General features: G+C 50.1%; 1 protein-coding gene across 2 annotated transcripts; it reads right to left on the reverse strand.

Moving 5' to 3' along the window:
* Window positions 1–425: 425 nt before the first annotated feature.
* Window positions 426–11,296, reverse strand: ADRB1 (adrenoceptor beta 1). 2 transcript variants are annotated; one of them, XR_016221940.1, is made up of 4 exons: window positions 10,455–11,296; window positions 10,191–10,378; window positions 6,444–6,631; window positions 426–1,789 (listed from the first exon to the last, which is right to left on the reverse strand). XR_016221940.1 is itself a non-coding variant. In XM_002718755.6 (2 exons), exon 2 carries the CDS (start codon window positions 9,682–9,684, stop codon window positions 8,128–8,130), a length of 1,557 nt encoding a protein of 518 aa, XP_002718801.4. In that variant the 5' UTR covers window positions 9,685–9,766; window positions 10,191–10,368; the 3' UTR covers window positions 6,828–8,127. The 2 variants fall into 2 exon arrangements, 1 of the variants encoding a protein (XP_002718801.4); XM_002718755.6 differs by lacking the exons at window positions 426–1,789; window positions 6,444–6,631; window positions 10,455–11,296 and adding an exon at window positions 6,828–9,766 and having other exon boundaries at window positions 10,191–10,368.
* Between the last annotated feature and the right edge of the window lie 1,977 nt (window positions 11,297–13,273).

Below are 13,273 nucleotides of genomic sequence, written 5' to 3' on the forward strand. Positions count from 1 at the left end.
TCATGTAGTTTTCCCCCCTAGTAATTGCCGATGGAATGGCCTTGCATGGGATTCTATCTCCTTATCCAAGATCCATGTTGTTTTCAAGACTCTAGATTATGTCGCCGCACCATCCATACCCTCCTCTGCTGTTGAGCACTTGAAATGTGGTTACTACCAGTAGAGGTGGGCTATACGTGTGAGATACAGATCAGATTTCAAAATTTTCATATAATAAAAAAGACTCCCAATAAAAAAAATCTTACATCAATTATATGTTGAAAACTAATGCTGTTTATTTTTTTACTTAAAAAAAAGCCATTCCTAGGACATGTAAAATTAAATATGTAGGGGCCAGCACTATGGCGTTGTAGGTTAAGCCTCCGCCTACAGTGCAGCATCCCATACGGACACCAGTTTGAGTCCCGGCAGCTCCACTTCCAATCCAGTTCTCTGCTTATGGTGTGGGAAAGCAGTAGAGGGCAGCCCAAGTGCTTGGGCCCCTGCACCCATGTGGGAGACCTGGAAGAAGCTTCTGGCTCCTGGTTTTGGATCAGCCCAGCTATAGCCATTGCGGCCATTTGAGGAGGGAACCAGCAGATGCAAGACCTCTCTTTCTGTCTCTCTCTCTCTCTCTCTAACTCTGCCTATCAAATAAATAAATAAATAAATGTACTTTTTAAAAAATTAAATACACAGTTGCATTGTGTTTCTATTGGATGATAGTGGTCTAGTGCCCTAAGTTTCAGCCCCCGTGTTTCCTGCTCAACCACACCGGTCTCGTTCTTTCTTGCTTTTCCCAGGTGGGTATCTGATACCCGCAGCCCGAGTGTGATTGCCTTGGGACGGGCTCAGAGTCTTCGGCTGTGTGTATCTGGTACAGCACACTCACTACAGAGTACCCTCAACGAAGAACAGATGAACACGGGATCACAAGCAAACTATTCACAAGGATCCTCTAAATAGTAAACTCTGTTTTCCCAGCACAGCTACTGTGGAAAAATTGATTTGTTCCTCTAAATATATCAACACCCAAAATATGTGAAGAGAGCTGTGGCACGCGTGCACACTTTGGAAGGAGGTTCTACCGACTGCCTGGTCTGAGAAAGACGTGTATGGCCTGCTCCGCCTCGCAACAAGCAGTGCACCTTTCACGGAAGGGGGGGATTTATTTGTTTTCAAGTTACACTCTTTTTTTCACTTTGTACATTTTTTTTCTTGAGAGTTTTGTGTCTCTGATAATACTGACAAAAATTACAGCAAAAACCCAAGAATGATGACATACGGATGCCTGCCATGGGATCAGGTGCCGAACTTGACATTTTGTACTCCGTCGTGTTTCTGCTAGGCTCTCCCTAGAGGAATCCCTGTAACTGGCAAGGATTCGAGGAGGAATCCCTGTTAATGGAGAGGATTCTTTAATGGAGCAGCAGGAAGACCGAAAGGATGTGAAACTGTTTATAAGAGCAAATGGAATTTGTGCATAGAAAGCCGAGGAGAGGGTGTCAGTTTTTCACACACGATTGGGAGGATTTTTATACAGAATAGTGGCTCAGGTTTCAGATTCTACTGAGATCAACCATGAGTCAAAACAGCATGAGGGATTTGAGTTTGTTACCAAGGAAACATTGGCTGACAGGACGGCCTAATAAATAGCAGAACAGGTCTTTAATTCACAAATCGCATCTCATCCGTCGGGGATCTGCACGGATCTGGGAATAACCTTGTATGAGGATAAGGCATTGTTTAAGGTCCTTTCCATGCCAGAGTCTGGAACTTTTCTGAGTGACTCAGTTTTACTTAGGTGTGCCTATTTTAAGAAAAGGAAAAAAAAAAAAAAGCCACATCACTTCAGGATTGATCCCAGAATCATTTAAGCACGATGAGTTCTTTACAAAGAGCATTTGGTGCCGGTTCCAGTCCTGGTTGCTCCTCCTCTGATCCAGCTCCCTGCTTATGGCCTGGGAAAGTGGTGGAAGATGGTCCAAGCGCTTGGGCCCCTGCACCCACGTGGGAGACCCAGAAGCAGCTCCTGGCTCCTGGCTTTGGATCTGTTCAGCTCCAGCTGTCGTGGCCATCTGGGGAGTGAACCAGTGGATGGAATACCTAGTTCTCTCTGCCTCTGCCTCTCTGTAACTCAGTCTTTCAAATAAATAAATCTTCAAAAGAGAGAGAGAGAGAGAGAGAGAGAGAGAAGAGCATCTTACCAAAATGTTATCTTTAATAGCTTTAAAAAAAAAACAAACCTGGAGTTATTGGAACTTCCACTAATGTTTATTCATTAAAATAATTTTTTGAACAAAGACCTCAAGATTGCAGGTGAGTTCCTATAGTTAACATAATAGATATTTTAGGCAGTGAAGTTCCTGTAGATTTGTCACTGTTTATTAAGTTGGGAACACAGAAACTCAATATCCTACAAGCCACAAAAGAGAGGTAAGCAAAAATACAAATTCCTATGGCTCTCAGCGCCTTTCATCTCTGAATTGTTATTCTGACAAAAAAGAGAATAATCTAGATAGATGTTCTTAGCATTTACAAATCAACACAAAATCACGGAGTTGAGTAATTTTCCAGGTTGACTCACTTTTCTCAAAACCACTGTAGGTAAAGACTCATCAAACAACCGTTTTTGCTCAGCACATAGCAAACAGGTTTTTAATCTGATGTTTGGGAAGATTATTTTATTCAGTTGTGGTTTCTGTGGAATTTTAAGTGCAATAAAAAATGAAGGACCATTTGTTTGGATGCATGGGGTATTATATATATATCATTGCTATTATTAATTGTTCTATTCACTTAAAACAACCCAGGGATTTTTGTGGGTGGAGTTGCTAGAAAAGAGAAAAGGAGGTCGAGAGCAATTAGTGGAAATGATAGACTTGGCAAAGTAAAGATCTCCTATCACGGCACCTCCAAGGGACTTACACACAAAGGCTACTGCTCAGGTTCTGTGGACCGTGAACCTGAACTACAAGGAAAGGGATTGACTCGCCCAAGGTCACTGGACACAGCAGGAACTATAGTTTGAGAAGGAGCCAGAGTGTCCGAAGTGGTCATCATTTTGTTCTCCTTACAGGTACCCACAATTCCCACAAATCGACCAGCCTAATAATAACCAGGAAAACTACTTTAATTTAGTTGCAGATGGAATAACTAATGTCACCCTTTGAAATCAGAATACCAAAACACTGACAAGGTCATATGGTTAAGAAGTAGCAGTGCCAGAAAAATAAAGCCCGTTAGAATGGCCTCAGACCCCTAATTTTAAACTCACAATGAAAACCTTGTATAGGAAAAAGTACAAACAATAGCTTAAACTACTTTCCGCTTGGAGTTGGTTCATAATTATGAGCAATACTGAAATTCTTGGGAAGGAATTCCAACTTGACATTTACAGTGCATCGTAAGTAAGTTTTGTGTCACAAATAGGAATAGTGTGATCCTGTTACTACTGATTACAGCTGTGAGCTGTAAGAAAGGTGGAGAGAGAGAAACAGGCTTTTCATGCGTTGAGAGACAGAGTTCTGGGAAGCCATTTGTGAGAACCTAGTGCTGCTAGGAAGAGAATTTATCTAGAACTAAGTGTTCTAGATGTTTCCAGGTCGTTCAAGAAGAACCAAAGAATGCTCCCAGACAAGAGCTATGGTGGCTCCCAGAATTGGCTTCAGGATCAGACAGTGGAATTGTGATCTTTGCTCACATCCAAGGGAAGGGAAAGTTTAAAGGCAGCCGCTGCCAGTGCTTCCCTGTGCATCGACACCACCATAGCCAAGATCACGCGCTAAGTTGCAGGCACAGTGTGAGCTCTTGGAGGCTGCTGGACTTTTTCTGTCACTTGACCGCTGGATTTGGAAGCCTCTTACCTGCTCCATGATCAAATGACCAAACGTGATTGATTCAGAAGCTACCCCCTCCTCCCACAAAAGCATAAAATGATTACTGATGAACTAGATTGACCCACAAAGTCTCTACAGTAGGAACACCTCTTTGATTATGCCCACAAGAAAGTCTTTAAATGAGAGAGGGTACTCATGGGTATTTCAGGAGGGGGGTAGGTATCCTGGGGGTAATTCAAAGGAGTTTGCTTAAAAATCATTGCAGTGTAGCAATGATTTGGTACACACTGAATCAAAAATCATGAAACAATCCTTATAGATGGACATTTACATAATGTGGAGGGTGTGTGTGAAGGGGAAGAAAGAGAAATTAATTTAATTCCATTTGCTGATGTGACTGTAGCACAACTATTTTTAGGTATAATCCAAACAGTGCATATCTTCTCCATTTTGATTAGTAGAAACTTGGCAGGAAGTCAAGAGAATTAGGTTTCTCAGCACATTATGCCAGAAACGTACAAATAAAACTACAGTATCCGTGCCAATGTGTTTCATTTGAATTACTGCTAAGGTTTTCATTTTTTTCCTTCAAAAGAACGAATGGATCCAGCTTTGTCAAAAAAAATTTTTTTTAAGTCTTTCACAACTGGTAGCAAAAGTTTGAGAGTAATTTTTCCTTAGACCTCTGCTTAGAAACTCTTGGTAAAAACTTCAATGTTAATATTACCCTGAAACTTTGGGTGCAGAATTTCCTCCTGGCAATATTACATTTTGTCAGAGGAAGTCAGCACATTCAACAAAACGTGAAACTAAAACAAGCTAGGAAATGTACTTGACAAGGAAAGGTTTCACAATAGCCACTTAGAAGTTATTAATAATTCTAGTTCCAAAGAAAGCTCGGACCAACAAGAAAGAAACTCTCTTTTGCAAAGTTAGTTCACACAAGGCCCACGCTATATCGCATATCAGTGATACACTTCTACACCAGAGGCAGAATTTATGTATCCTGGGAACCCTGGATGGAGACACGCTGGAGAACACATTATGCTTAGGCTCAGCCTGAAGGTAAGTGAATCACACTCACTCATAATTTAAGTTCTCTGCTTTAAGATTTTCGCCACTGGTACTTGGTTATACACAAACCATTGGGTAAGGCTGACTTGCTGCCTGCCCATGGCCCTCCTCTTGCCATTTCCACAGGGCACCGGCCCACCCCCAAGGATAGATATCCCACCACCGTGGCTATTGGGACTGGACGCCCGGCTCCCCACCTCTCCTATTATACATCAATGGCAGTCTTCTTTAAAAATGTCAAAAAGTAGTTTTCCCGTGTATTCAGAATCACTGACACAGGCTGTTTCCGAGTCCTTGTAATCTTCAAAGAACTCAGGGGATTATCCAAACATCTCTTTCTATTTCTTACCAAAGCATATAAGCTGGTTCCAGGATTAAAGTGGTTTCCCCTAACTCACTGAAGACACTAACCCTGCCTGCTGGAGACTTTAAGTTACACATGTTTGTTCTCAATGTTTAAAAGGCCGTCCATCGTTCTAAGAACTGAAGTTTGATGGGCCAGATGTACATTTGGGGCTGGGAAGTTTGCTTTATTTTAATGTGAGAATCTATCCGGACAAAATAAGTAAATCATCAGGAAACCAGGAAAGTGAAGCATTAACCTGGTACGTCAGTATTCTTCAGAGGAAACTGAAGACATCAAGTCTATTAAAAATAAAACCAAAAGTATGAAGGGACAAATCCCTGACAAAACGTATCTTACAGCGTCATGGGGTGGGGAGGGGAGGGAGAGATGGACTACTTAGTTCCTAGTGACACTTCCTCCTGCCATTCATTTTACATTCTTCAGAATTTGTCCTTTTACATATCTATCCTTGCTTCCTTTCAAAAGCCCTTTATCATCTGGGTACCCCCCATGTGGGTATCCCGCTCTCCCCATCTTTTCTCTTTTTCTGTATTTGGAGAAAGGGGGTTAAACCTCATAGCAGGTTAAACCTTGTAGCAGCTCCTGCAGTCCGTACTAGTGGTCCCTAAAACGTGGCATCATTCACCTTTCTTGGAAGATGGGCTCCTGGCTTTAGAAAATTGAGAGAGAGAGAGAGAGAGAGAGAGAGAATCAGTTGTAACTTTTCCTAGTAGAGAATAATCTTCATGCTAAGGTGCAGCCTGGACCCACACTTTGTACCCTTTCCCTTGGTTTCTTTACCTTACAGCTATGAAATAAAATTCGCTCAGAAACATAAAGAGAAGTACTTGAGTGAACAGCTGATTTGGGAGGCCACACAGTGAATCTCAGGATGGGATTTCAGGAGAGCCTCCTCAGGAACTCCAATCATGAAATCACCCTGTCCCTTGGGTATCGTCACGTCTTTAAGAAGTCATTTGACTTCCCAGTTGCCTTCCTTTGTGACCTGCGCACCCAGAACTTCTGCTGTAACTGTTTAATTGCACAAAAGGAAATAATACTTTGAAAGCCCTTTTGTGCACTGCTGCTTAACCGTGAAAGCATTTCTCACTCTAGGCAGCCACTGCAGAAACCTGCACACACAGATCGACTGTAGGCTGCGATTTTCCATGGGAAAGCAAAAATAAGCCGTGGGAGCCACTTACCGCATCTCAAGTAGGCAACTGCTTGCACCGTGGATTCATCTGTTCTCTGTGTTTCTGGGCAGAGTGGCAGCGGAGTTACCCTGGCCCAGTCACTTAGATTCTTTCAGAAGACACACAAGCCCGCAGCTGAGAGCAACAGATGGAATCTCGAAAGCACCTCCGAGTCGTCTGGGATACCTTGAATCCGACTGTGAAAATTGAGGGCAAATCTGCAGCTCTCAGTAGGTGAGCGCCTTATTTGGTCTAGAGGCATTTCGCTATGTTATTGAGTCATGAAAAGCTATTAAAAGAGCTCTATGAGAAATGCAGTCTCTATTTGGAAGGAGACAGACTGTCTTGTTCATTGTCACTGACCCCTTACAGACACACGGTACATAATCTTGATTGTGCTTCATTGGTATTTATTGCACATGGACCAATTCCTCACACAGTAGTTAGTTGCACTGGAGTATAAATACTTGGTCAAACACACAAGAGGAAGTAGAATTTACACACAAGGGCTAGATTTTACCAGCAGGTTTACGTGAGCACTTGGACATAAAAAAATAATTAAAAAATCCTTAAGATAATATTTATACTATGGATACAGTTACAGTACCATGATAAAAGAGTATAAAAAGGTATTTCCCCAATAAATCATTAGCTCAATAACATAATAGACAACAGAAGTAGAATTCGAATTTTATTCGAGTTTTTAAGCTCTCCCCCCCACCCCGTTAAAAAATATTTCATTTCTTTTTGTGCAAGTAACATCATCTGTGGACTTTATGATTCCTAACACTGTGCAAAAATGGCGTCTTGAACCACTTCTTTTTTATGTGTTTGTATCCACATGTGCAGTAATCTGAACTATTTCCTTTTCTCCCTCCCTTTTTCTTCTTTTTAAATTCTGCTTCTGTCCTGTCTTCAATGGACAGAGTCACATGTCACAACGCCTGGTCCTTCCCACGACTATTGATACATAAATAAGCTGTTTAATATAAACAAGTCTTCCTATCTTGCTGTGCGTTGTGCACAGTGTGAGGTAGACAGCCCTCAACCTGACCAGGGGGGCGCCCAGGGCTCGGGGCGCGGAGAAACGTGTTCCGAGCGCTGCTGAAAACATCCGAAAACCTGACTGTTAGGCATCCATCCTCTCCCTTCGCTTCAAGAAAGGAGAAATCACTACTCGGGAATGAGCACGAAATCCCTCTGGGAAGCAAAAGGAAACCGTCCTGACAAGCCGTCCTAGCCTCCCTCTCTGGTTGACTGCGCGAGTTCCCAGCAGCGGGATAGAAGCCAAGCGGGTATTTTCATCTCTTGCTGCTTCTTCCTTCCCCTCCCTCGACCCACCCCACCTGCACTCCAGTCCCCGTCGCAGAAAGTGTCAAAAACCACCTGGAAAGAAAGAAAGAAAGAAAAATTCCCCAGAGGCATCACACGCACGCACCCGAGGCCCAACACAGACAGAAAACGCACGCAGAAAACTGGGCAAGCCACTCTCCCACCCGTTCCCCAAACCTTCCATCCTGGGCAAAGGCCCCGCGGCCTTTCTGTCTGCCCTGGACAATGCGGTCACCCGCCGTTGGTAAACACCCACCTCCTCTCCCCTCCACCCGCACCCCGCGGTTCCCCGGGCGAGCTCTCCTGCTCCTCCTCCCCGGGCACAGGGCGCGCGTCCCGGACGCGGGGGGCGCGCTGGGCCCTACACCTTGGACTCGGAGTTGAAGCCCGGGCGGCACGGCTCGTCCAGGCTCGAGTCGCTGTCCGCCGTCGCCGCCGCCGCCGCCCCACCATTGCAGCCTGCCCAGGGATCCAACAGGCGCGCGGGTGGCGTGGCCCCGACGTCGTCGTCCTCCTCGTCCGAGGCTGCCCCGGGCGACGGTGGCGGTCCGGCGCGCGCGAGGCAGCCCGAGGCGCGCGGCCGGGCGTGGGGGTTCGCATGGCACCCGCGGGCGGCCCGGCGCGCGCAGCAGAGCAGGCGCTGGAAGGCCTTGCGGAAGTCGGGGCTGCGGCAGTAGATGATGGGGTTGAAGGCCGAGTTGGCGTAGCCGAGCCAGTTGAAGAAGACGAAGAGGCGGTCGGGCACCAGGTCGCGGTGGAAGGCCTTCACCACGTTGGCCAGGAAGAACGGTAGCCAGCAGAGCGTGAACACGCCCATGATGATGCCCAGCGTCTTGAGCGCTTTCTGCTCGCGCAGGGCCACGAGGCGCGACGGCCGCCGCTTGCTGTGGCGCCCGTTGGCCAGCGCGGCCGCGGAGCCGGAGCCGGGGCTGGAGCCGGGGCCCGGGCGCGGGGGCCCTGGCTCGGGCGCGGGGCCGCTGAGGAAGCGGCGCTCACAGCTGTCGATCTTCTTCACCTGCTTCTGCGCCTCTCGGAACACCCGCAGGTACACGAAGGCCATGACGCACAGCGGCACGTAGAAGGAGACCACGGACGAGGCGATGGCGTACGCCCGGTTGGTGACAAAGTCGCAGCACTTGGGGTCGTTGTAGCAGCGGCGCGCCTCGTCGCCCTCGGCCCGCCACCAGTGCATGAGGATGGGCAGGAAGGACACGAGCGCCGAGATGGCCCACACGGTGCACACGAGGGCCCGCGCCCGCGCGCGCGTCAGCAGGCTCTGGTAGCGGAAGGGCGACGTGATGGCGAGGTAGCGGTCTAGGGCAATGACACACAGGGTCTCGATGCTGGCCGTCACACAGAGCACGTCCACCGAGGTCCAGAGCTCGCAGAAGAAGGAGCCATACTCCCAGCGGCCCCACACCACGATGGTGGCCCCGAAGGGCACCACCAGCAGCCCCATGACCAGGTCGGCGCTGGCCAGGGACATGATGAACAGGTTGGTGAGCGTCTGCAGCCGCGGTGTCTTCGCTATGGCCACGATCACCAGCACGTTGCCCGCCACGATGAGCAGCACCACGAGCGCCATAAGCAGGCCCATGCCAGCCGTCCACTGCTGCGACAGCAGCGCGGGGCCCTCGCTGGCGGGAGGCAACAGCGAGGCGGGCGGCGACGCGGGCACCAGCAGCCGCGCCGCCGTGGCCGCGCCGTCGGGCAGTGGCGCGGCGGACGACAGGTTGCAGGGCTCGGAGGCGCCCAGGGCGAGCGCCCCCGCGCTCATCCCGAGCTGCGGAGGCCGGGGGCGGGGGGTGTGGCGGAGCTGGGCCGTGGCTGGGGAGCCCTCCGAGAGGCCGTGCCGGCGGGGCGCGCTGTCGGAGGTCGCGGCCAGGTCAGGGCAGCTGCGGCGCGGAGCCCGAGGCATCGGCTCCGGGCGCCCTCCCCGCAGCCGCCGAGCGCTGTCGCCGCCGCCGCCGCCGCCGCTGCTGCTGGGGCCGCTGCCGCTGCTGGCAGAGCCGCCGGGACCTCAGCATGTTTCTGAGCGCGCGGGGCCCGCGGCCCCGGCACCCAGCACCCACCCCCCGTTCCCACCTCCCGAGCCGGCCCCCGGGGCCTGGCGTCAGGCTCCTGCAGCCAATCGGGGCGAGGGCACGCCCCCTTCTCTGCCTCCCCACTCCCTGCTACCCCGACTCCCCGCACCCCCTCCTACCGGCGATTGAGCGGCTCGGGGGAGTCGGGGCAGAGCGTCCAGCCAGCGCCTCTCGGGCGCCCGCGGGTTCCGCCGAGCGCTCCCTTTCCTGCGCCCGCCCGCTCCAGCGCCCAGTTCCCCTGCGCCGCCTAGGGCGCCCGGCTCCCGGCCGCGTCCCCGCCCCCTCCCGCGCTCGGCTCCCTCCCGCTGCCCCGCTCTGCCCACCCCCGCATCCCCTCTACCTCCGTTGTCCGGATTCCCCGCAGCACTGGGCGCCGGCTCCCTTAGGGGGCGGCGAACGTTGACATCCTCACGGCTCCTGGGCGCCTCGGGCGGTCTTGTCCGCCAGGGTTGGAGGAGATTGGTTCTTGGGTGTGTAGAGTCCTTCCTCCGCCAAGGGGGCACCGGGCCAACCTGCGTCGCGCCAGCCCTGCGAGATCGGAGGTGGGTGTTAGCAGGGAGAGGAAACTTGGCAGCACAGCGCGTTGCGGGAGCAAACCGCGCACCTGTCTCTGCGCGGGTGCGGCGCTTGCGAGGAAGCGTCTGTTGTACTTCGGGTGCAGGAGATGTAGCAGGGGCGAAGGCTGCTGCATCCAGCAGCCAACGCGGAGGCTGAGCTGGAAAAACACACACTTCCTAGCCCCTGCGCGTGATGCAACAGTGTGTGTCCACGCCGTGAGGGGAGAGGCTAGGGAAACACGCATGTTAACGCGCACGCAGACAGACCACCTCCACTGACGCTTTAGGCTTCCCACATTCAGTCACAACACCTGCATTTTGTGAGTTATTGCACGCAGGTTTTTATACTCAGGGCAGTGTGGATTGCAGACTCTGAGGCACTGACAGTTTTGGTTGAAGCAATGAACTGGGATTTTGGATTTTTTGGTCTGGGTGGCGGTTTGTTCCTTTGCCCAAGTTCCCAGATTCTTGCAACTCTGGGGTTAGTTTTGAAGGGATGAGAGAGAGAGAGAAAAAAACCATAAATCCTCAAGGGGATTAAAACCCCAAAGCATTTAAAGTTATACCAGTGGTTTCTGAGTTGGCAAATGGGTTCATTTAAGGGTTAGAGGGTTGTTAACCTAGTTGTAGGTGGATTATATGGAGGAGAGGGGGAATGGTGGGGCCAGGAGCACACAGGGCAGAGGGAAGCAAGCCCTTTCTCTAATTTGGCCCTGGTAAGGAACTTAGCTCAGGCCTGAAAATAAACAAAAAACCTTTAATTAGATCCTTGTGAAGTAAACAGCTCCCGATCATCATGAACGTGTTATATAACGCTCACACATCTTTACGGCGTTAGAATAAAAAGAACAGTATCTAGAAAGAGCATCCACCAGGGCCCAAAACCGTGCTCCTACCTTGCCAGAGAGAGGCGAACAAAAAGGAATGCTTGTTACGTGTGCAGACGTCAGACCGTTTGCACCAGCTTCTTGAGACTAGAGAAATGCAAACACATGAATTTGCTTTAGGCCTAAGCATGATCATCGAAGCATTCCTACAACCCGGGAGTGATTAATTTGTTTATTCACCCCTGCCCTGGACTCAGCCCAGTTTTGCCAACTTGGGGAGGTTGATGTGGGGGAGTCAGGAAGAGAGGAGCTGGAAAGAGGGAGGAAGGAGACCGGGCCCTTAGTGACTCCACTCCTTGCAAGTCCTCCCTTTGGCCCGGTGAGAGGGGGAGCTAAGGGGTGGTATTAAAATAGCCAAGGGATTGGGTGGAGTGGAAATTGATGCTGCCCAGGAAAGGGCTCTGAGTGCTGGGTGGGGTGCAGGGAGTATGGGGAAAGCTGCTGTCTACCCGGCGCAATCCTCCTGCCAAGTGCTGCTACTGGAATAGAGTGTGTCAACCTCAAGTGCCCGCACAGGGCCAGGGCGCAGGGCGCAACACGGCGAGAAGGCCTGACTGTGGGTGCAGGGGCTGGCGCAGAAGCCGGGTGCAGGTGACTTCACTGTGTGGTTACTTGCACGAACGTCCTGGGCATCAGCATGGCCGGAAACCTCTCTCCTGGCTCTCTCCCCTACTCATTCAGAGACACCACAAATACGTACATGGAATTATAGACACCGAAAGCAAAGGGTATTCTAACAGGGGCTGCTTCGCAGGGATGCAAGTAAAGCAGGGTCCTGGGAATTCTCAGGGCTCTCTTTCACTTGGGGTTAGGATTAGGGTCCTGAGAAGAGTTTTGGAATAGTCGGTGTTCAACTAGAGGTAGCTTGCCCCTTGAATTCTACATTTCATGGTGCTTTATTTTTAAAAAGTGTTTTTTTTTTTTTTTCAGCTAGCTTTTTGTACTTAGATAAGATCAAGAAGGGTTTCCAGGTATCAACTATTCTGCTAAAACAGACTGAGATTAAGGATGTTATAAAAATAAGAGGTTTAGTTTGGCTCACGGCTCAGAGTTGAAGTTCGAGATCTGGTGGCCACATCTGGCGAGAATCTGGTGCTGTGTCGTACTGTGCTGATGGTATGGCGTGGGGTGAGTCCAAGTACTCACAGAAGAGAGAGCACAAGGGGGCGCCTTGCTCTGCGACAGCCCACTCTCAGCACAGCTAGCTCGCTCTCCAGGGAACTGCAGTCATCCTTTCAGGAGGGCAGAGCCCCCATGACCCCAACTCTAACCATTTCTTAGGGGGTCCACTGTCTCTCAACACCATTACATTGGCAATGAAACCTGAACCTGAGTTTTGGTGAGGGCTAATCATATTCAAACCATAGCTTCCACCTACACAGGTATTAGATGTTACAAGTGAATGAACAATCTTTGATTCCCTCACTCCCCGCTTGGCAACTGTGAGGAAGATCAGTTCTCTGGAACACATATGTTTGACATTACTTTCTAGAATAACAGAAAGTTCCCACAATGAATGCTCATCAGCGCCCTGGAGAGGTAGCGCCGTGCTTCCTCGGGTTTCCTACTCCACTTCCCGTCCCATCCCTCTGCCCTCACCCCACACCTGGACTTGCCACGGGCCGTTTGGTCTCCCTGTCTTTGGTCCTCCTTGCTGTATTTAATCCTGCACATGACAGCCGAATTAATGGGTCTAAAATCCTGATTTCACCAGGATGCTCTCCTGTTCAGAAACGCCAGGTCCTCAATGCTGCATGCAGAGCCCTCCTCAGGCCGGTTCTAGGTGTCTCTCACAGCAGGCACAGTCTCAGGGCAGGGCTCTCTGTGTCACCGTAATTGGCAGTTCTGTGTCCTTTTGTTTTCTCCCCTCTGGATCTGCGGTCTTTGCTTTCTGCATCTGCACTCTGTCTCACCAGGCTCCTCCCACCCACAAGGACTCCCTCTGTCTCAGTGGATTCAGCCCTCCAGACCCGGCTGCT

Source organism: Oryctolagus cuniculus, chromosome 15 (genome assembly GCF_051225735.1).
Source record: "Oryctolagus cuniculus isolate XC-2025 breed Fujian yellow rabbit chromosome 15, ASM5122573v1, whole genome shotgun sequence".
Taxonomy (NCBI): Eukaryota; Metazoa; Chordata; class Mammalia; order Lagomorpha; family Leporidae; genus Oryctolagus; species Oryctolagus cuniculus.

Bases quoted from the DNA above. Each gene is read 5' to 3' on its own strand.
- ADRB1 (XM_002718755.6), bottom strand. From the start codon at position 9,684: ATGCCTCGGGCTCCGCGCCGCAGCTGCCCTGACCTGGCCGCGACCTCC.